The sequence below is a fragment of the Mustela putorius genome, unplaced genomic scaffold (genome assembly GCF_011764305.1).
Source record: "Mustela putorius furo isolate JIRA1106 unplaced genomic scaffold, ASM1176430v1.1 tig00000275_pilon_pilon_pilon, whole genome shotgun sequence".
NCBI classification, from domain to species: Eukaryota; Metazoa; Chordata; class Mammalia; order Carnivora; family Mustelidae; genus Mustela; species Mustela putorius.
In genome coordinates, this window is record NW_025421341.1 from 33,159,204 (window position 1) to 33,179,604 (window position 20,401).

The 20,401-nt window shown below is 48.9% G+C and overlaps 1 protein-coding gene across 8 annotated transcripts in view; it reads left to right on the forward strand.

Moving 5' to 3' along the window:
• The window catches only part of ARMC9 (armadillo repeat containing 9), a 155,786-nt gene that overhangs the window by 120,059 nt on the left and 15,326 nt on the right, over positions 1 to 20,401 (forward strand). For all 8 annotated transcript variants that reach the window (XM_045078887.1, XM_045078890.1, XM_045078885.1 and 5 more), the window contains exons 20-22: positions 1,599 to 1,703; positions 11,607 to 11,722; positions 16,690 to 16,826. In XM_045078887.1, the coding sequence (XP_044934822.1) occupies positions 1,599 to 1,703; positions 11,607 to 11,722; positions 16,690 to 16,826 (358 nt within the window). The remainder of the gene's footprint in view (positions 1 to 1,598; positions 1,704 to 11,606; positions 11,723 to 16,689; positions 16,827 to 20,401) is intronic.

Here is a 20,401-nt window from a genome sequence, read left to right on the forward strand (position 1 = left end):
CAGCTCAGGTCATGATCTCAGGGACCTGAGATCCTGCTCCCTGCTCAGGCTCCCTGCTCCCTCTCTGCTTCTCCCTCTGCCTGCTGCTCCCCCTACTTGTACTCACACTCTCTCACTCTCTTTATCTCTGACAGATAATAAAGTCTTTTTAAAAAGAAGACGACTTTTGATCTAATTGAAAGATTTTGTTTAAGCTGGCTGCTTCTAACACAGCTCTGGCAGGGGGAGCAGGGCCTCCTCATTACTGCCAGGTGTAAGTAGAGGTCCAGGATTTCCACTCAGCCTCCGTTCACACACTTTGATGGTGGGGGGTGGGAGTACACTCCTTGTTACCACAGGGCAAGGATGGGAGTTCTGGATGCCTTCTAGGCCTCCTTAGTATCTCCCTAACCAGAACAGGTAGGAGCACCTCATTAGTATGGCCCACATTGCCATGCCTGACACCATAGGGACATGGTGGGCAACGGTGAAGGCCTTGAATCTCCACCTGGACTCCTCTCACCCCACTGGAGCGTGGAGAGGAAGACATCTTGTTACCGCCTAGTGGAAGGCTAGGCTCTCCACATGGTCTCCACTCTCACCTGGGGATGGGGGACCTCATTACTGCCCAGCAGGGATGAAAGTCCCCTTTCTACTTGCTCTTCTCTCATATCATCCCAGCAGAGGTTGAGGTTGTGGGGGTGCCTGATGACAGCCTAGTGAGGGGAGAAGTTTGGGCTCCCTGAGGCCCTTGCTGGTATGATCAGGATAGCACCACGATATTATCTGTGGAGTCGGATTATTTTCTAAAACTTCTGTCATACTGGTCTATCCTTTTCCTGGTCCTTTGGCTAGAGAGAGTAGGCTTTGGGCGGGGAGGGGGGGGATGTTTTTGTCTTCACCATTCACGGAGCCGTGTTGCTAGCTTCTTCGGCTGCTAGCGTGGAATCTATAAGGAACAAAGGAAGCCCAGGGACCTCAGCACCTTTCATTCCTTGAGTCTTCAGCCACCTAGCCAGTCTGCCTCCTTCTCACCTTCTATCAGGATCCCTTCTGTTTATTTGTATCCATAATGCCCGGTGTTTGGGTTGTGTTTAGAAGAAGGAATAGGGAAAAGTCTACCCATTCCATCTTCCCAAGAGCAAAACAGCTCTTCTCTTTTTGATGAATCTTTTTACTTGTTGACCGTAAACTACTAGAGAAGAATAAGTTTTGAGTGTCCCATAAGGCCTGTGCGTGTGAAGGTACATAGTAGTTATTGGTAGGCTGACCTGGCTGTTCATATGGTACCTGGACCGCACAGAGGCAATTCTGAGAACTGGGACTAAGAGAGAGTGCTGGGTGTCTTATGGAACCTTTCCACACCTGTGGTCATGGAAGTGCTCCCTAGGTGCCCAGCTTCTAAAAGAGGGGGGCTGGCATTTTCCCTTCCATCTTCACGGAGAGGTTATAAACAAAGGACAGACTGCCCCCAAAGCCCTTGGAAATGCAAACCCATCAGTTGCGGGGTTGGGCGAAGGTCTTCTCTTTCCATGGCAGGTGCCCATGAGGGGAGCCACCTCTCCGGGAATGCATGGCCGGGGATCCAGGGCACTCACCCCATGTGTCCTTTGAAACAGGAGGACCATGACATTATGGAAGCTGATCTGGACAAAGACGAGCTGATCCAGCCGCAGCTTGGAGAGCTGTCAGGCGAGAAGCTTCTGACCACGGAGTACTTGGGAGTAAGTACCAAGTGAGGGGACAAGGGAGAAGTGGAAAGGAAAGATGTGTCATTGATGCGTTGAGCCCTTGCAATGACACATAATGGTTTCGTTTGTTCTGTTATAATCCTGTGTTTATGGGAGGTTTTGTGTTGGCCAGTTTGCCTGCACTGTGGTCCTAGCTACCCGCCCCAGAGCTGTTGGGGAACAGAAAGAGATCAGAATAGAACTAAAGGGCACAGGCCAGGAGCCTTCCTAGCATCTGAAGTGTACCCATCTTTAGTAGTAATCATCTGCCTATCCAGCTTCTGAATTTTTATGTGCCTCATCTAGTAGAGGGGAAGAGTGCAACAGTATTGGAAGTCGTCAGCACACACGTGAGGTTGCCCAACCAAGCGAAGGGTGAAGGGGGAGAGAGTGAGCGGCTGGGGATGGAGAGGAGGACCAGACGTCAGGAGGGGGAGCAAGAAGAGGGGCCTCTAAGAATGACAGAAGGTGAACAGTCAGAGAGGCTTGAAGAAAACCAGGAGATTGTAGTGCACTGGAAAACAGAAGGGAGGAGTGATTCGGGATGGACTGAGTGGTCAGTCCGAGCATCCAGGAGGCCTGTGGGGTCACACATTGCAGATGGGGCCATGATCAGAGCTCTGAGAACTCCCCACTGACTCATGCGCAGGCAGCTCTGAGAAGCATTGGTTACCACCCGTTAGCTAAGCAGGGGAGGGCATGAGTCAGGAGGGGGCTGCCGATGGCCCAGGAGAGGATGCGTTGTGAGGGGCCCCCAGGGGTCTCATGAAACCATGATCAGAAGGCATACCCGTGATCAGGTGGAAAGTTGGAGTGTGAGGTTTCTGAAGGGAGTAGCAACTGCAAGGGATTGGGGGCCAGTCAGGGCTGAAGCCCTGTGATGGACAGCAGAGGACACAGGAGCCAAGGCCATTGGCAATAAAAGGAGCTCCTGGAATTTTGAAGCTGGTGGTTGACTGGGTCTGTCACATGGACCCTGACATCTCCTCAAATTAGTCAGGTTATTGTTGGAGGCGGAGGCCTGGAGCCAGTCTCTCGACGATCAGCCAGCAAATACAGTGACTGGCAAAGGGAAAGGATGTGGGTGCAGGTGGCCTGAGCTTTGTAGGAGTGACTGGAAGCAGAAAGTGCCTCCCCATCTCCGCTTCCTGGTGATGGGGAAACCTGGCACTGGTCTCCGCGCTCACCTGCCCCAGTCTTCCTCACCTTTTGAGGAATTTCCAGGGACCTGGGCTGGAGTACATAATCTACTGGTAGAACTTGATGGTAGAGGACAGCCAGAGGCCCAGTTGGGGACCTTATAGGCAAGGGTTTAGGATTTTATCCAGCATGAGCTGGAGCAGGGGAGTGACTCAGTTTGATTTGTTTTAATATATGATCTTCTGTTTTCACTCTGGCTACATCATGGAGAATGGACTATAGCGGGTAGGAGTGAAAGAAGGGGAATGACCCAAGAAGGCTGGGCCGAGGGATACCTGGGTGGCTTAGTTAGTCCATTAAGTTTCTGCCTTCAGCTCAGGTCATGATCCCAGGGTTTTGGGATCAAGTCCCACATTGGGTTCCTTGTTCAGCAGGAAGCCTGCTTCTCCCTCTGCCTGCCACTCTCCCTGCTGTATGCACTCTCTCTCTCTCTCTCTCTCTCTCTCTGACAAATAAAGAAATTTTTTTTTAATTAAAAAAAAAAAGAAGAAGAAGGCGGCTGGGCTGAGGTGCCACCATTACCCGCACCCTCTGCCTTGCTCTGGCTGTGGTCAAGTGCTTAGAATGTCTCCAGGATCGAAGGAGTCTAATGGACTGTGGAAGCTCTGTTTACATTAGGTCAGGGAAGGTTAGAAGTGAGGCGGTCGGGTTCCATGCCGTTGATGGGAGTCTGGAGCCCTGACAAGGCTTTGTTTCCCTTTGGAAGAACACTGGTTTTGTCAGGAAAGGACTGGGCTCCATTTGATAGGATGCACATTTATGAAAGGCAGACTCTCATGCTTCATGGGCTGGAGATGAGAACAGAGGCGGCGAGTTGTTAGCGGGGGAGCTTCTTCGGAAGAGGGGGAGCAACAGCCATGAGGCACACAGCCGTGCGCTCTGGGGACTCCATGACAAATGCTTCCTAGGGCATTTGCATAAACTGGATGGCTTAAAACACCGGACACGTATCCTCTCACAGCTCTGGGGGCCAGGAGTCCAGAACCAAGATGTCTCCACAGCCAGGCCCCCTTCGAAGACCCTGGGGAAGAAGCTCTCATGCTCCCACAACTTCTTGGGGTTCCACAGGTCCCTTGGCTTGTGGCTGTGTCCCTCCGGAGCTCTGCCTCCATGTCCGCAGGGCCTCCTTGCCTTCTCTCTTTCATCCCTTGAATGGACACCTGTCGTTGGGTCTAGGATAATCTACGACGCGCTCTTCGTCTCAGGATCCTTAATTACATCTGCAAAGACTGCAAAGAACGTCCTGTTCACGGGTTCTTGGGGTTAGAACACAGACATCTCTCTCAGGCCTCCCATCAACCCTCTGGACCAGGTCACCAGAGGATCTCACGGTAGAAGCAGTTTTAAAGTTTCATTAGAAGACTATGCGGCACAGTCATCACTGAGGGGCTGTGTACACCCCAGTGTCGCCGTCTGCGTCCGTTGGTCGCGCCCGGCCACCCTTGGTCACCTGGCCCCGATGTGGAACGGACAGCCTGCCAGTCTCTGGGTGGGGGCCACCGACTTCAGCGACGGTTGTCCCTTGCTGCGTGTACGCTTCGGGCAGGCAGAGCTCTGAGTTCACATCATCATGTCACCTTGTGCCAGCCGGGGAACCTGCTTGAGAAAGCAGACATCTCACTGGGGCCAAGTTCATGACTGCCGCCTCCTATTCAGATGCACCAGGTAGATGGTAGCTTTGTCGAGATCACTTGAAAGATGCAGATTTTTTTAAACATTGTATTATTTGACCATTCAGAAAGTTTTTATTTAATTCATGGCATTTGCCTAACACAAAGCAGAATGCCAAAAAATATAAGACCTAGCTGTCGCCTCCAAGTTTACAAAAGAACACACAGAACCAATGAAACCACGCTGTTGGCGAGGGATGCAGATGACCCAAGGAGGGAGGCATGGTGAGTGGCTCGGCAGAGACCCCTATGCAACAGAGCCCGCCCAGGGTTTTGCAAAGCCTCAGACCCCCTAGTGTGGCTCAAAGCTAGAGCCTAGGACCCGCCCCAGACCTCTTTACAGTAATCCCAGGAATCTGTTCCTGTTCACACTAGTGATTTGGAAACTGGCTTGGGGGTGGAAAGTGGTAACAGGGGGCAATGCAAGTCCCCTGCTGGGCATTTATAGGCACACCCTTCCTTGAGAGGCCACACCCACGCCACCCCACTGCACCCCCCACCCCCTCCACGCCTGGGTCCTCACTGTCCCAAGTGTAAGTGTGGAGCTCCTGCGCATTACAGAGTCCTGGCCTTGAAAAATGCTGCAGGCCACAGAGCTCAGAAAGCTGGCAACAAGAGAACAGGTCCCTTTTCCTAAGCTTGCCCGAGATTGGCAGTGATCACATGAGATGTGCTGCTTACTCGTAATTCCGGGGAAAAGCAGCATGCCTTGTGTCTTCCTGAGGCCGTGACCGTCAGCAGGACAAGACTGATGATTTGCCAACTTCTCCTTGCTTGGTTATTTCTGAGGGTTTTTTTTTGTATCGCCCATACTGTGCTGAATAATCATTTAATTCTTCCTAAAAGGAATGCCCTGATTTAAATAGCTTTGTCACCTTAGTTAAAGGGGCATAGATACTTATCATAGCATCTCAGTTTTTTGTTTTTATTTCAGAGTTTAAACATTGTTACCTTTAACAATAGTAACAGGCGTGTCTTAAGTTAGCAGAGCCCATTGTCACAGGCCAAGCCCTGTGCTGACCACTTGACACATCTGACTCCCAGCAAACTACAGGGAAATTCTGTTTGTGTAGCATTTTCTAGACAGAATAGCTGAGGCTGAGGAAGGGTACGGAACATTCTCAAGTAGATTTGAGCCTTCTTGCCCTTGCTCTTTCCCACTAAGCTGTGCCACCTTCTGGAAGAGGTGTTGATTTTCCAGTGAGTTGCATTCTGTATTTGAAAACTGAGAGAAGTCCCACTGAGTGGTTCCTGTTGTATGCATAAACTCAGTTTGGAGGGGAACACCGACTGTAAAAGCTAATTACTCGCTTTCCACACTTTCTTCCCCCTGTCAAATGAAGGCCCAAATTTGTGCAGTTTTCCCTGGAGCCTTGTCTCCAGAGAATGTGTATATGCACATATGCCTGGGAATCTGCAACTCACCCCCCTCCTGCCCCCAGGGGTCCTAAAGCCGGAGTCTGGGCCATGGAGACTTTGCCACTGGGGCAGTGGGCGCAGCTGGCTGGGTGCAAGGCTGGGCCCCTTGGGGGAAGCTGGGCTCCAGGTGTCGTCATCCCACTGTCCTCAGGGAGCACGAGGCGCTGGCAGCAAAAACCACAACCAGAGAAAGAAGAGCCTCAGTTTGCAATTTTTGCTTCTTGATCTTCTCTTTCAAATGTGTCTCCACTTTGGAGCTTTTTCCAATCACTTTCCAATCCGTTCTTCCTGTTCTGCCAAATGGTTGAAGACTCAGTGCCCTCCACAGAGCCAGAGAGCCGTTGGAACTAAAAGTCTATATTTCTTGTGTGTGAAAACACAACCAAACAAGCAGGGCGAAAAGATCCCCAACCCCCGAATATACTAAATGCGTTTCTTTTTCCGTTTATTTCTTAAGTTGCTTTTTTACATCTATTTATTTATTTATTTATTTTAGATCTTTTTAATTTATTTGAGAGCGAGAGAGAGAAAGAGCACAAGCAGTGGGAGTGGGAGAGGGAGAAGCAGGCCTCCTGCAAAGCAGGGAGCCGGGTGTGGGATGTGATCCCCGGACCCCAGGACCATGACCTGAGTTGAAGGCAGACACTTAACTGACAGAGCCACTCAGGTGCCCCCATTTATTTATTTTTAATTAATGTCTACACCAAACATGGGGCTCAAGCTCAGAACCCTGAGATTAAGAGTTGTATACTCTACCTCCTAAGCTAGTTAGGCGCCCTGTGTATTCTTCTTTCTCATTACAAAAGAAATGCTCATTACTCAAAGTCAGAAGTAAACAGCACAAACAATCATAATAAGCACTGTTCCCTTCCATTTATCTCTGCTTTGTGTCTTTCCTTTATCAACTGCAAACAGCAGAGTCCTGCCTTATTAGTCCCACTGATGATACTGGGGGACATCAGACCCCAGGTTCTGTCCATGTCTTGCTACACCCTGCTGTCAGCATGAAGGGAAGACCCAGGTTTTGTGGGACCTCTGGTTTACAGGGCTTGGGAGGACTTTTTTTTTTTTTTTTTTAAGATTTTATTTATTCAAGAGCAAGAGAGAGCACAAGCAGTGGGGAGGGAAAGAAAGAGAGGAAGAAGCAGGCTTCCTACTAAGCAGGGAGACCAATCTGGGACTTGATCCCAGGACCCTGAGATCAGACCTGAGCTGAAGGCAGAGGCCTAACCTACTGAGCCATCCAGAAGCCCCAAGTACGGGAAGTCTTCTTTAAATAAAGGACTACAAAGCTAGCTATGAAAGTGAACATCTACTTTAGAATGAGAAAATAAATCACAGTGAATTCAGATTTTAATAATCGACAGATACCACAAACAGAACAGTAGTATTTTTGTTAATTAGCTGCTTTGCACACCTCATAGGGGCTTTTTAAAATTTTTGTTTTATGCCTTTGATTGCCTCTACATAGATGACCATGAGTTTGTAACGTATTCTACAGAGAGAAAAAGAAATGAGTCCTTCTTGTAATGTATTTGATCACATTTAATCAAATTTGATTAAGATTAGAAAATCTGGCCTCACATTTAGTTTTTGATAATGCTGTATACATTTTTAGGATTGTCGCTAAATTTGAGAACACCATCCTCAAGTTTCTTCCACAAATAAGCTGCAAGATTTGAAGCTATTTCTATTTTTCTTGCATGTTCATTATTCATAAATGTTCTGACAACATAGGGAATTCCTGGAAGCTCTTCCTACCCCAAGACGGCTAGTGACCGTTTGGCTGTGCCCCGAAGTGAGTGGGAATCAGATGAATATCAGAAAACCTGCATTAAATGTCATTTGGACTCAGCATAGGCTTACCTTAGTCCTAAATTCTAGCATCATGTCTCCAGCATGACGGGAAGTAGGACAAGGGAAGTCAGAGTAGGAAGAAACAGCAGAAGGGAAGTCAGAGGAGAAAAAAACAGTAGTAGTAAGTGCTTGCAATGAAAATATCCTACTTTTGCAAATGTTACAAAAACATGTGACCACACAAACACATTGCGAGGGCCCCTTCTGGGCCTTGAAGCTCCAGTTTCATGAGCCCTGCAGCAGGCCTGCCTCCGCACATCGCCCCTCATTCCCACGTGTTGCCTCTCAGTCATGAGGGGACCAATGCAGCCCCTGGTACAGACCCATGAGAAAGGCAGGAAGAGGGCCACAGCTACTTCCTCAATAGTGCTTGTCCCCAAAGCTCCCACTGGTGACTCCACTCCATTCTTACAGTCAGAACTGCGTCACAGGACCCTTAGCTGCAAGGGAGTCTGGGTAAGGGAGTATTTTTAAGTAGAAACATTTCTTTGCCAACAAAATCAGAGTACTGTTGGTCAAGAGAGACTGAATATTGGGTGGGCAGCAAACAGGGTCTGCTTCAGCTCCTGTATTATTCCTATGTAGGTGATGGATGGGTGGTTGGATGGATGGATGGACTGAGAGATGATGGAATACCTATATTTTCTTATAAAAATTTATACTGTTTTATTAACATATCACAGTTTCCTTACGTGATTCACCAATCCTTGAAAACTAGTCAATGGGAAATAACATTTTTTGTCTAAATTGACATGTGTTGACCATCTTCTGCTACTGAATAAATTACATTCTGCTAAATCATCTGCTGCATTTTTTTAGTAGCAGAACGTTCTTTCAAACAAAAGCCCCATCTGTCACACAGATGAAGGCTGAGTCCGTCAGCCTTCAGCCACCAGTAAGGTGGCCTCCAGGAACCCTTTCTCTCCTCACTCCGGATAGCCCCTGAGGCGTTTCTGTGGAACTCGGTAGAGTCACGGGTTGTTGGATGAGATAGCCTTTCAGATCTTTCCAGCCCAAAAAGGCTGCTTTGAAACTGAGGGGCCAGAGAGGGGCGTGAGACCTCGTGGGCTACATGGTTCACTCTGCAGGCACAACAAGTCATAAGATGAGCAGGAGGCAGGCCCGCAGGGGGCGGCTGCTGTGAGACGCTGGGTGTGCCCAGCACAGTGCTGGGACCCTCACACTTACCCCTCTGCACCGAGGGTGTCTGGGTAACGGACCAGACATTCAGGCCCACAGGCCAGACTCGGTTTCTTCATCCCCTGGAGAGGCCAAATATCACCCACCTGAAGTTATTTCCTAGGCCTCTGAGGATCTAAGAAGATGGGATGACAGGGGCGCCTGGCTGTCTCCGTCGTAGAGCACACGACTCTGGATCTCGGGCTGTGAGTGCAAGCCCCACATTAGTTGCAGAGATTACTTTAAAAAAAAAAAAAAAAAGGAAATGGTATGGCTAACTGTGTTTTCCAAAGGCTGAAACACTCACACCTAAGTGTCCTCTAGGAAGGAGAAGGGAGGGTGAGCTCAGGAGGCGTGTGGGGTAGGGGACGAGGACGCTAGAAGGCATATGTTCCCCGTCTCCCCTTTTCCAGTATCTTAGGACCCACCTTCTGAGCTGTCTTTGGAAAGACTCGGGTGTTCTGTCTGTCCTAATGGAGGGAGGAAGAGAAGCAGGGGTGTTCCTGGGGTGCGTTTGAGGATGGGATGAAAGGGACCTGCTCGCCTGATGAGCAGCACAGGCTGTAAATTTGAGCCTCGGTGCTGGACGGGGCAGTGTGACCAGAGGGGAGTAAGAGCAGCCAACAGTGTGGAGGGATTTCAGTGAAAATAGCCTTCTGTGGTGGTTCACACGAGAGCTACAGAGAGAGGCGGAACTGCATTTTAGTTCTTCTTTCTTCAAGTGCCATCTCCTCCCCAGAGGCTGAAGGCCTCACACGTTCTCTGTCCTCCGGCCCTGCTCCCCTTCCCCTGGCCTCCCCTCTGCCCTCTCCGCCCACTGTCCCTAGCTGGCAGCCGTCCCCACAGCACGGGGAGGCCCCTTTTTTCTTTTCCCTACCTCACACACTAGATTAACCCGAATAAGCTCTCAGCAAAAATCAGCTCATCAAAGATGTAATTCCAATTAGAAAAAATTTTTTTCTGGTTTGTTTTTGTTGTTGTATAAGCCAACTTTCTTATTTTTATTTTCAAGTAATTCTTGATTCACAGGAATTTGAAAAGATAATGTCAAGAGGTCCATAGCCCTTCCCTCGGTTTCCGTGGTGGCCCCGCTTTGCATGACCAAGCACCAGGTCACATGGGCGGCTCGCGCTGGGACCATCCAGATTCTGGTCCCATTTCCCCAGTCATGTCTTTCGTAAACCATTTGTCTCAGTTGTGAACATAATCTAATCATATTTCAGAACACTTGGAAAATAAAGGGGAGGAAAAAGTCCCTCCTGCTTCTGATATCCTGCCTCCTCCTGGATGCATTTTAGTGTTCATTTCCTTCCGGTCTCTTGTGTACTTTTGGCCTAATGGAAAGCATCATTTATATGCGGTATTATAACCTCTTATTAAATGTTTTAAAAAAACATTTTTTCATAACCTAGTCTTTAGCATTATAAATAGCCACTTAATACTTCAAATGAATTTGCCATATTTCACTTATTTATTCCTCTCTTACCAGACACTTGATTATTCTAACTTTATAACAATTTTGTAACAAGCAACTTTATTTAACGTTTTCCATATTTGGGGTTCTTTCACTAGGGTTTAAACCCAAGGATGTGAACATTTTTATGACCCTCCTGATATAAAACACCAGATTACTTCCTACAGTAATTAGAAATGACCCAGCATGCTGGGCCACTAACATTTCTGACTCCTGCCAGCCACAGGATCATTTCTTTAATGATCCTGTAATTGTTGAAAGATGATACCTTTTAGTTGTAGTTTCTTCTTTTTTTTTTTTTAAAGATTTTATTTATTTATTTGACACAGAGAGAGAGAGAGGGAAAGAGCACACAGGCAGGGAGAGCAGCAGAGGGAGAGGGAGAAGCAGGCTCTCTGCAGAGTAAGGAGCCCAATGTGGGGCTCAATCCTAGGCCCCTGCAATCATGACCTGAGCCAAAGGCAGACGTTTAACGACTGAGCCACCCAGACACCCCGAAAGTTGTAGTTTCTAATTACTTGTGAAATTGATCGTTTTTTCTTTTATTTATCAGTGATCTTTCCTATTGTGTAACTTAGCTATTTGAATTCTTTGCTCAATTGTCTCCTGTTTTACTTTTTGATATGTAAGAGCTACTTATCTAATAACAATCTTAACCTTTCATCAGTTAAATATGTGCAAATATTTCTTCCCAGTTGGTTGTTTACCTGTTCAGTTGGCTTATCTCTAATATATAAGTGGAAAAGTTTTATGGAAACCAAATCTGCCTGTCTTTTTTCCCTTCTCACTTTCAAAACTCAGTCTTCCCGGAGATGTGATTATTACTGTATTGAAACTGTTTTCTTCTCCTCTTTTCCATGGCCTGGTTTTTTTGTTTTTGTTTTTGTTTTTGTTTTTTAAATTTATACTGCTAAGTGACCGAATGCAAACCTAAAGGAATTTTCCCCCAGTTTCTGCTTATTGGAATAATCCGTGTCATGATCCTTCCTCATTTATTTGCAAAGCCTCTTATTACTATAGATCAATGTATTACAGGTAGGAACTTCTCCTTCAAGATCAGCTTTCAAGTAGGTGGTATCTCCTCTTTCCTTCCGCCAGATCATGACGAACACGGGGAAGGCGAGGCGGAAGGGCCTGGCCTGTGTGCAGCAGAGTGCCGACGAGCCCCTGCGCCGGCCTGTCACCCCTGGTGGCCACAGGACCGGGTACCCAGTGTAAGTCCGGGCTAACAGAGGCGGGATTTCTTTTCTTAAGCTTTGTTTTAACTGCAGTGTAAGATGTATGTCTTGAAAAACTCAAAATAAAACGTTCACATTGGAAAGCATTTATCTCTTTATTATTTATCTCTCGGGGATTTTTGAGGAGGAAAGACTTATCTCCCTCACCCCTGGCTTGCTTCTTCCAAAAATGAAATGGTTGGATTTTAGGATCTCCAGGTACTTCCAGCCCTAACCCAGAAGAAGCCAGGTGTCAGCCAATGTAATTCAAAGGAAAGGACCAGAAGGAGCGGCAGTGGATCCACCCAACAGCCCCCCCGGGTTGCTTTTGTTCTGCTGGGGTGGAGTGTCACAGATGAAGACACCAAATCCACTTATTTTTAGATAAACACACTTTCTAAAGCAAATCTACGCATGTTTAGCGGCCTAGCTTTCTTCATAGCCTTGCTCCTACCCCAATGATGTAACCAAAATTATAGTGGGGTTACCCAGTACCTTGGATCAACCTGGGGACCTAGGGACCAAATCCCTGTGGGCTCTTAGGGAGCCCCAGACCAGGCAGTCCAGCTGTCCAGAGAGAATGGCAGAGAGAAATAGGTACCTGCCAGGGGGTTATAGAGAGCAGGAGAAAAACCTACAGATGTGGCCATAGAATAGTTCAGATGAACAGAACACATTTTACGGAGTTATCCCCTATAGCTGGGCAGTTGTTTCCAGTTTTACTCTATAGTAATTTGTAAGGAACAGCCAGGTGCCTGGGATACAGCCCCAAACAGAGCCTGGAAAGGGCTGCCCCCACGGAGCTCCATGCACGGTTGCTAGGGAGGCCGAGCCCCCCATACCCAGAGATCCTGCCAAGTGCTGTCGCCCACGTGGGACTTGACCATGGCCCACACCATGGACGGGTGATCTGTTTGATTTGGTTTCCAAACTAATCATCCCGTGCTTCACATTTCAAGGTTCTTATTTTAAATTGCTAATATGCATTTTTCTCTTAAAGTTGCCCTTAGTATGCTTTAACTTAGCTTCCAGTTTGTGAACATTTTGCCACCTCTGTATCCTCTCAGTTTCCCTCTATGTGCATGATGTATAATTTACACACTTAAACTTTGTTTTGCTGAACCGTTTGAAAGAAGGTTGCAGACCTGTGGCACACGTCCCCCAAGGGCCAGGACATCCTGTACTTAACAATATCACACCTAAGAGAATTAACATTCACGTAACTTTATATAGTATATCAGTATTCCCTAGCTGTCCCCAAAATGTCCTTTATATCAGGTTTTGTGTTTGCTTGTTTGATTTGGAATATAGCCAACTGTCAACTACTAGTAAATCTAGTTTATATCTTTTTAAATGGAAGTGGTAACAGGAGCTGATAAAATTCATCTTGCTTAACATGGAATAGAGGATGTCAAATCATCATCTTTAAAAATTATTTCAAGATTATCTTTTAAAGTTCTTGAAACCCAGAGGGACAACCATGACATAAGACTATTTCATTAGAAATAAGGATAAAGGGAATCTAATAAATATAAGATCTAACCAGTGGGCACCATCAATTCTGAGGTCAGGTGTTCTGCCTTGTGGAGAGGAAGAAGAGGACGTCTTTCCATGCCTGGAAGTGGTCCCAGCAAGGACTGAGAGGACCTCATTTTCCTGGAACTGGACCTTCCCAATCGCCCATGGCCGCTCCCTCCGTTGGGCCAATTCTGCAAACATTTCTATCGCTTCTGTGTGCCAGATGGCGTGCTAATTGCTAGGGAAACTAGAATCAATGAGATGTGATTTCTGTCCCCAGAAGCACACAGAGCCAGCCGCCTCCTGGGGGAGAGCCATCATCAATGTCCTGTGGTCAGTGGATGGTAGCAGACGCTGGTTGCTCCCTGCACTTTCAGGATCTTTAGTTGTTAAGATCCTATAAAAAGTGTCTGTGACTCCGCACAGCCAGCCAGCTCTGATCATCTGGTGTTGCCAGGAGTGTTGACCGAGAATCTCAGGGATCTTGGAGACACTGACCATACACACAACACACATTCGAGGTACTGGTACTTCTGGAGTTAGTAATCCTACTTCTAGGATTTGATGCCGAGAAGCAATCAGAAATTCACAGATATATATACATGGGCATTTATTGCAGTGTTCTTAAGAAATCTAAATGGGGGCACCTGGGTGGCTCAGTTGGCGAAGCCTCCAGCCCTTGATTACAACTGAGGTCATAATCTCAGGGTCATGAGATTGAGCCCCATATTGGGCTCCACACTGCACATAGAGCCTGCTTAAGATTCTCTCTCTCTCTCTCTCCCTCTGCCCCTCTCTAAAAAAAATAAAGAAAACCTTACTTGCTAATAAATAAATAAATGCCCAAAGTAGGAGGCTATTTACATAATTATATATTCATACAACACAGCATTGAAAATGACATTTTTGAAGAATGTTTAATACATGAGGAGAGCCTCACAGTATATTGCTAAGTGAAAAGGCAAATTTTTTTAAAAGATTTTATTTATTTGACAGACAGATCACAAGTAGGCAGAGAAGCAAACCGAAAGAGAGAGAGGGGAAAGCAGGCTCCCCCGCTGAGCAGAGAGCCTGATGTGGGGCTCCATCCCAGGACCCTGGGATCATGACCCAAGCTGAAGGCAGAGGCTTTAAGTCACTGAACCACCCAGGCGCCCCTACTGCTTTTTTAATCAAGAAAAGAAAGATTGAAGGGCGCCTGGGTGGCTCAGTCATTAGGTGTCTGCCTTTGGCTCAGACCATTATCCCAGGATCCTGGGATCAAACCCCACATCTGGCCCTGCTCAGCGGGAAGCCTGCTTCTCCCTCTCCCACTCCCCCTGCTTGTGTTCCCTCTCTCGCTGTGTCTGTCTGTCAAATAAATAAAACCTTAAAAAAAAAAAAAAGATTGAAAATAAAAAGACGGTCACCCTGCACAGCTCAGGGCCCTCCCTCACCCCAGCATCCTATCTGCGCCCCCAACCCTCCCTCAGCCTATTTCCTCTGCAAACCGTACCCCCTCACCTCACCCCCTCTGTGGGTTCTGGATCCCTCCCCTCCGCCCACTGCCCAAACTTGACGCCATCATTTAACACCTCATTTCCTCCACCTTCACCCTCCCCTCCTACTACTTTCCTTCCCCAGGCCTTCCTTCAGACAGACTCCCAGGTCCCCGGCCCCCCTTGGCCAGGGCCTCTCTGCCTGCTTCCCTGCCCCCTCCCCTCCCTTTGTGGCCCACGTGGTCCAGCAGTGACCTCAAGTTCCTCCTGCCACATCTATCCATGACCTTGCAGCTTCCTTTTTTTTTTTTAATTAAAATTCAATTAGCCAACATCTAGAACATCATTTGTCTCAGCTGTAGCGTTCAGTAACTCATCAGTGGCAGTTTCCAACCCTAGAGGATATTCAGCGTCTCTCTTGAGGTGCCAACCCACCTCCTGGTCACCCTTATACCCCCACACCCTGCTGCCAACCCACTACCCCTCTGCCAACTATAATGCCCCTTTTGTGGTCCCTACCCATCGCGTCTCTCCACGGGGTTTCCTTGTACGCTGCTGACACCCAGATTTCACTCTCTAGACTTGCCCCAAGCCCGAGGGGTGTCCCCACAACACCCCAAGTCAACACTTCCTAGGAGAACACCACTGTCTTCTGAGCCCCCTGCTTCAGGGAATGGCATTAACACCCCCAAACCCGTGATTCAGAAACCCACCCCGTGGCCCGCCAAGCCCTCTCCCTCTGCTCTCCCTGCTCTGCCCTCCCCTCTGCCCTCCAGAGCCCTGTCTTCCGCCACAATGGTGCCCCCTGCCACTCTCTGTTTCTAGCACATTACCACAGAATGGCATTTCGGTGACTCCTGTTTCCCTCAGGGATCAAATCTAACAAAACCCTGGCTGACGGTTGACCCTGTCAGTTGACCCCCTCCCCTGCTCCCCAACACCCAACACCTCCGGCCTCAAAACGCCCCAGGACACCCTTTCCCCTCTAGCCCAGAGTTTTTGTGGTGCCTTAAATCTTTCTGTAACAGTGCAGCATTTTGTTTGTTTCCACCTCTGTATCTGCCTCATGATGTTACCTCTGTTGGAAAATTTTCCCTCCTTTGGCCCCAGGCAGCCCTAGCTCAGAGTTCAGGCCTGGCGGAAAGCCACACACACACACACACACACATACACACACAGAGCCTTTCCTGCCCTTTAGGGTGGCTTAGCATCTGTCTGTCTTTGCCGCTGGAACTGACATTCAAGAACAGCTATCTCCTAGGGCCCAACCCTGGGCAGAGGGCCACAGGCCCACCCCGCCGTGTCTCCTACCAAGCCCTCGCTGGGCAGGTGGCTGGTGTCTCCTTGATGAAGAGAAGTGAACTCTGGGCCCACCTGGAGAGCCTTCCTCAGGATCCGCTGTCAAGGCTGAACGAGGAGCTACTGTCCATCCCGCCATCTCCCGACTGGCCCAGGCCCCCTGTCTCCGGCTCCCAGCCTGGGGGTCCAGCACAATGAGGCGCCCAGTCTGTGTCTGCTGCATGAGTGGGTGCTGGCAGGCGTGCGGGCACCATTCAGCGGGTGATGCGGAGAGAAGGCTCCCAGGCCTGGGCCTGCCTAACTCTTCCTGTCATGGCTGACATGACATGTCATGTCTTTCCTGACTGCATTCGTCCCTTCGCTCCTCCTCCGAGGAAAAACCAGAAGATTGGTGCCTTGAATTGTTTGGTTGAAATGTCATGTTCCCATGTCCCCCCCAATCCAGATCTCATTTGTGTGTTATGACATGAAGCCATACATCCCTGTAAATGAATAGGAGCTAACAGGATACTTTCTAATTTCTGCCAATGCCCTCAAATATGTTTAATGTCTGCTAGGAATTTCAGGTACTTCTACTTCCTTGTGTCTGTCTGTGTTGCCGCTCAGTAGTCAGCAAATACCTCCTGGCTATCTGTATTTATTTGCTGTTTCTCATTTTTTTTTCTCCAGACTGGAAGACTGTCCCATTTCTCCCCAGATGACCCAGCGCTCCCGAAACGGCCACCTCCCATCCCTGACGAGCGCCCACCGTCCTGTCTACAATGGTGCTCAGACCGGTGCTTCCGAGTCTGGCATCTCTGCTTCAGGTAAGAAGCAGCGCGGGGGCTGGGAGGCAGCTCAGGGGGGCTGATGGTGCCCAGAATCAGAATCAAAGGAAGCAGCTGCAGTTAGAGACCCAGAAAGTCCTCAGCCTCGCACCTGATCTCCCGCCACTGCGCTGCGTCACACGGGCCCACAGGCCCACAGGCCCACAACCACACAGCCACGCATGACTGCCGGCTTTTCCTCTAAACCCCCTTGTCTCAAAGCACCATGTGTGCTGCCCACGTCCACAGATGAGTCGGGCAAGATTTCTGCTCACGGAAAGCTGCGTTCGATGTGCAATTTCAAAATAGTCATCTCAAAAAAACGGACATTCCTGAGCTAGACTTTGGTGCATACAGCTCGGGTGTTGAGGCAGTCGGCCACCTGTTCAAGGGCTGGTCTGAGACAGAAATGCGCCAGGAGAAGCCAGGAGAAACGGCCGCAAGAGCCAAAACATTTTGAAACATCTCATTGAATTCCCCGGAGACTGATGGGGAATAAAAGGATTTTGTTAGATGCCAGAAAAAAAAATAGATGTGCTTTGAATCAGAAACATACAAAGTATTTTTTTTCAATTCACAAGAGGAAATTAAAAGGATATGAGCAGGCCAGATAAGGCTAATCTCCATTGAAAGAGGAAAAACAACAGAGGAGCAGGTCAGATTCTGGGATGAGAAACATCAAACTTCTATAATCTGCTCACTGTTGGATTCCAGCGCTTCCAAGCCTGGTTCAAAGCAGAAGGCTGGTCACAGACCAGAGGACAGCCCAGTTGTTGAGTCTGGGGGACGGTCTCCTGGTTAGGCACAGTTTAGAGGTTTCGCCAACTGGGCTCATGTGTTATTAGAGCTGTAAACATTAATACGCCTTCACTGAAAGGTGATTAAGCTCCACCATCTGTCCAGAAATTTCTGCTGCCATGATGGAAGTTTTAGGTGGTCTAATTACCTTTGCCGATTTAACCAAATGCCATTGAGTTAAAAGGTGATTTCAAGCTCTATAGACCTGGACTTCCCAAAAGTTGCATTTAGGGTAATTTATTTATCAGGTACATCCTTGCTTTACCAAAGCGACCACCAGGACGATCCTCCATCTGACACCAATTCTCAGTATGGTCTTGTGTTTTGGAAAGATTTAGCATGGATTACCTATAGGAGGGAGGTATTTGAGGTTGCCACAGATGGAGTAGCTGCGTGGCAACTGGTTTTCCTGGAGATGGTGACGTCATTGTTATTTTCAAGAATGATTCGTGAGGTAATTTGTCAGGTAGCCCTGACAAAGTCAAGGTGCTGGCCAATCCTGGTTCCTGACGTGAAAACAGTGAGCAGCCTTGGTGAGCAGCCAGTGCCTCTCCCTTGGGAGGTAGCAGTCCTCTACATGGGCCACCTGGAGGCAGGGCAGCCGCTTGGCCCAAGTTGCTGAATGCTGAGACCATATTCCCTATGTCCCCTCCTCCTGCATGTTTCCTCTCTACTTAGGCCTGGCTGGGACCCCCTGCCCAACTCTGTCTATCAACTCCCCACCACGCCCCACCTCAGTGGGCCCCAAACTAGCTGCCTTCAGTCTACCAGCCAGAAACCAGCCATATTAACCTCTCTCCCCAGCCCTGCCCAGCCTGCACTCAGCCTCAAGACAGCCCTCACTCTCCTCCTGGTCTTGTTGCTGCCATCACTCCCTCTTCTGATCCAGCCTCTACATGAGGATGGAAAGCAAGTAGGCTTGGGCTTATGTGCTTAGAATGCGCATAACCAGAGTTGAGACTAGTTCTGAGGCTGCCTCTGGGCTCAGCAGATATAAGACGGCCTGAGAGGAAGAGGACAGTGGTGGGCCAAGTGGCCTTGTTGTCTTCTGTGATATTCCCTCCTGTCAAAAGCCTAGAGCTGTGTGGCGCCTGGGTGGCTCAGTTGGCTGGGCCATTGCCTTCAGCTCAGGTCATGATCCCAGAACTGTGGGATCAAGTCCCATGTCGGACTTCCCCTCCTCTGCAGGGAGCCTGCTTCTGCCTCTCCCTCTGCTTGTGCTCTCTCTGTCAAATAAATAAATAAAATCTTAAAAAAAAAAAAAAAAGCCTAGAGCTGACTTCCTGTGGACCCTTCCATCCATATGGTCCTGCTTCTCTGGCCTTTTTTCCCACTTTTGTGTTCTTGCTCTCCTGTCCCCCCATCCCAGTCTGGCCTCACCCAGCTACTCCTCAGAGGCCCCTCACATGTGACTTGCAACTGAGTCTAGCCCCCTGGCCTGCGCTCGTGCTGGGAACTCCTGCCCCACCTCAGACCCAATGAGAAGCTGCCACGGTGGCCTCCAGCCTGTTTGCTCAGGAAGCTCTTCACACCTCTGCGTTCGGTCAGTGTGAAGGTGAAATCTCGTGATGAGGAAACTGTGGGGCCCCCCAACCACTTGATCAGTTGACTGCGGGGCCAGAAAGTACATTCTTTTTAAGCAGAGGACTTTAGCCCCACGGAGCCAAAATGAAATAGCTCCCAAAAGGAAAAAGCCAAGAATGTGCCTTCGAATCTTGTCAGACACTGGCCTCAAGAAAGTTAGTCTCATTCCCCCATCAACTGGGGCTATCTTGGATATCAAAGTCCTATGCTTTGTCAGTGGCCTGGACTGAAAATGCCCAGCCCTGTCAGAAATGGATCCACAGGTGAGGAAGCAGTACACTTCGTCCCAGGAAGCCTCCAGGACGTGCACACAGCTGCTGGGTCCCCCCAGTCCCCAGCTTCCAGTGGTGGGAGCTCTGAAGGCCAGCACTGTGACATTCAGTGGAGAGAGAGGGAAGGGGAATAGGGGTGACTACTCTTTGGAGACAGAACCGAAAAGACGCCAGAGGGTTTCAGGAGAACTCAGCATAGCTCCTCCTCTCTCCTGCCAGGGGGCTTTCCCGCCCACCCCCTAACCTGGCCCTCTGCCCACACCCACCTGGGAAAGCTCCTGATCCTGGGGGACTGTCTGTCCCTGGGCTCCATTCCCTGGCATGGGATTTTCTCTGTGTGTTGCCCAGCACACAACCATACACCTAAATGCTATCTCCTGGGCCCGATTAGAAGCCCATGGAGCAGAGCGCACAGACAAGCAGGCCAGTGTCCACTGGACATCAGGTGAGAGACATCTCCATTTCCAGTTCCAGTCCCAGCTCAAGGAGGAGACTGTCTGGTATGGTTTGTAAATAAAGCCACCCATTGGGTTCTATCCCGGAAACAGATTCCCTATTCTAGTAAGACCATTACCTAGGAGTCCAAGCTGCAAAGAGGAGATTATATTTAAGATAAAGTAGAGGCCACGTTGCAAAGGAAGCAGAGAGATTTTTAAGAGCTGAAAGGAGCTTGGGTTAAGGAAGCAGCAAATCTGGACTTCAGTCACAGAATGGTTCTGGCATGGCGTGGACCCCTTTGGCTGGAGAAAGAGAAGAGAAGTGGGGCCAGAGAGAAGGGGGTCATGGCATTTGAAATCCAGAAGAGGCTCTAGGCAGAGCTCCCTGACCAGTCATAGGGAACTTCTCTGTCACTCCCCTGTGAAGGTCTACACGATGACCCCGTCCTTGGCCTTGATGTCTGTAGGATCCCTGCTGGGAATG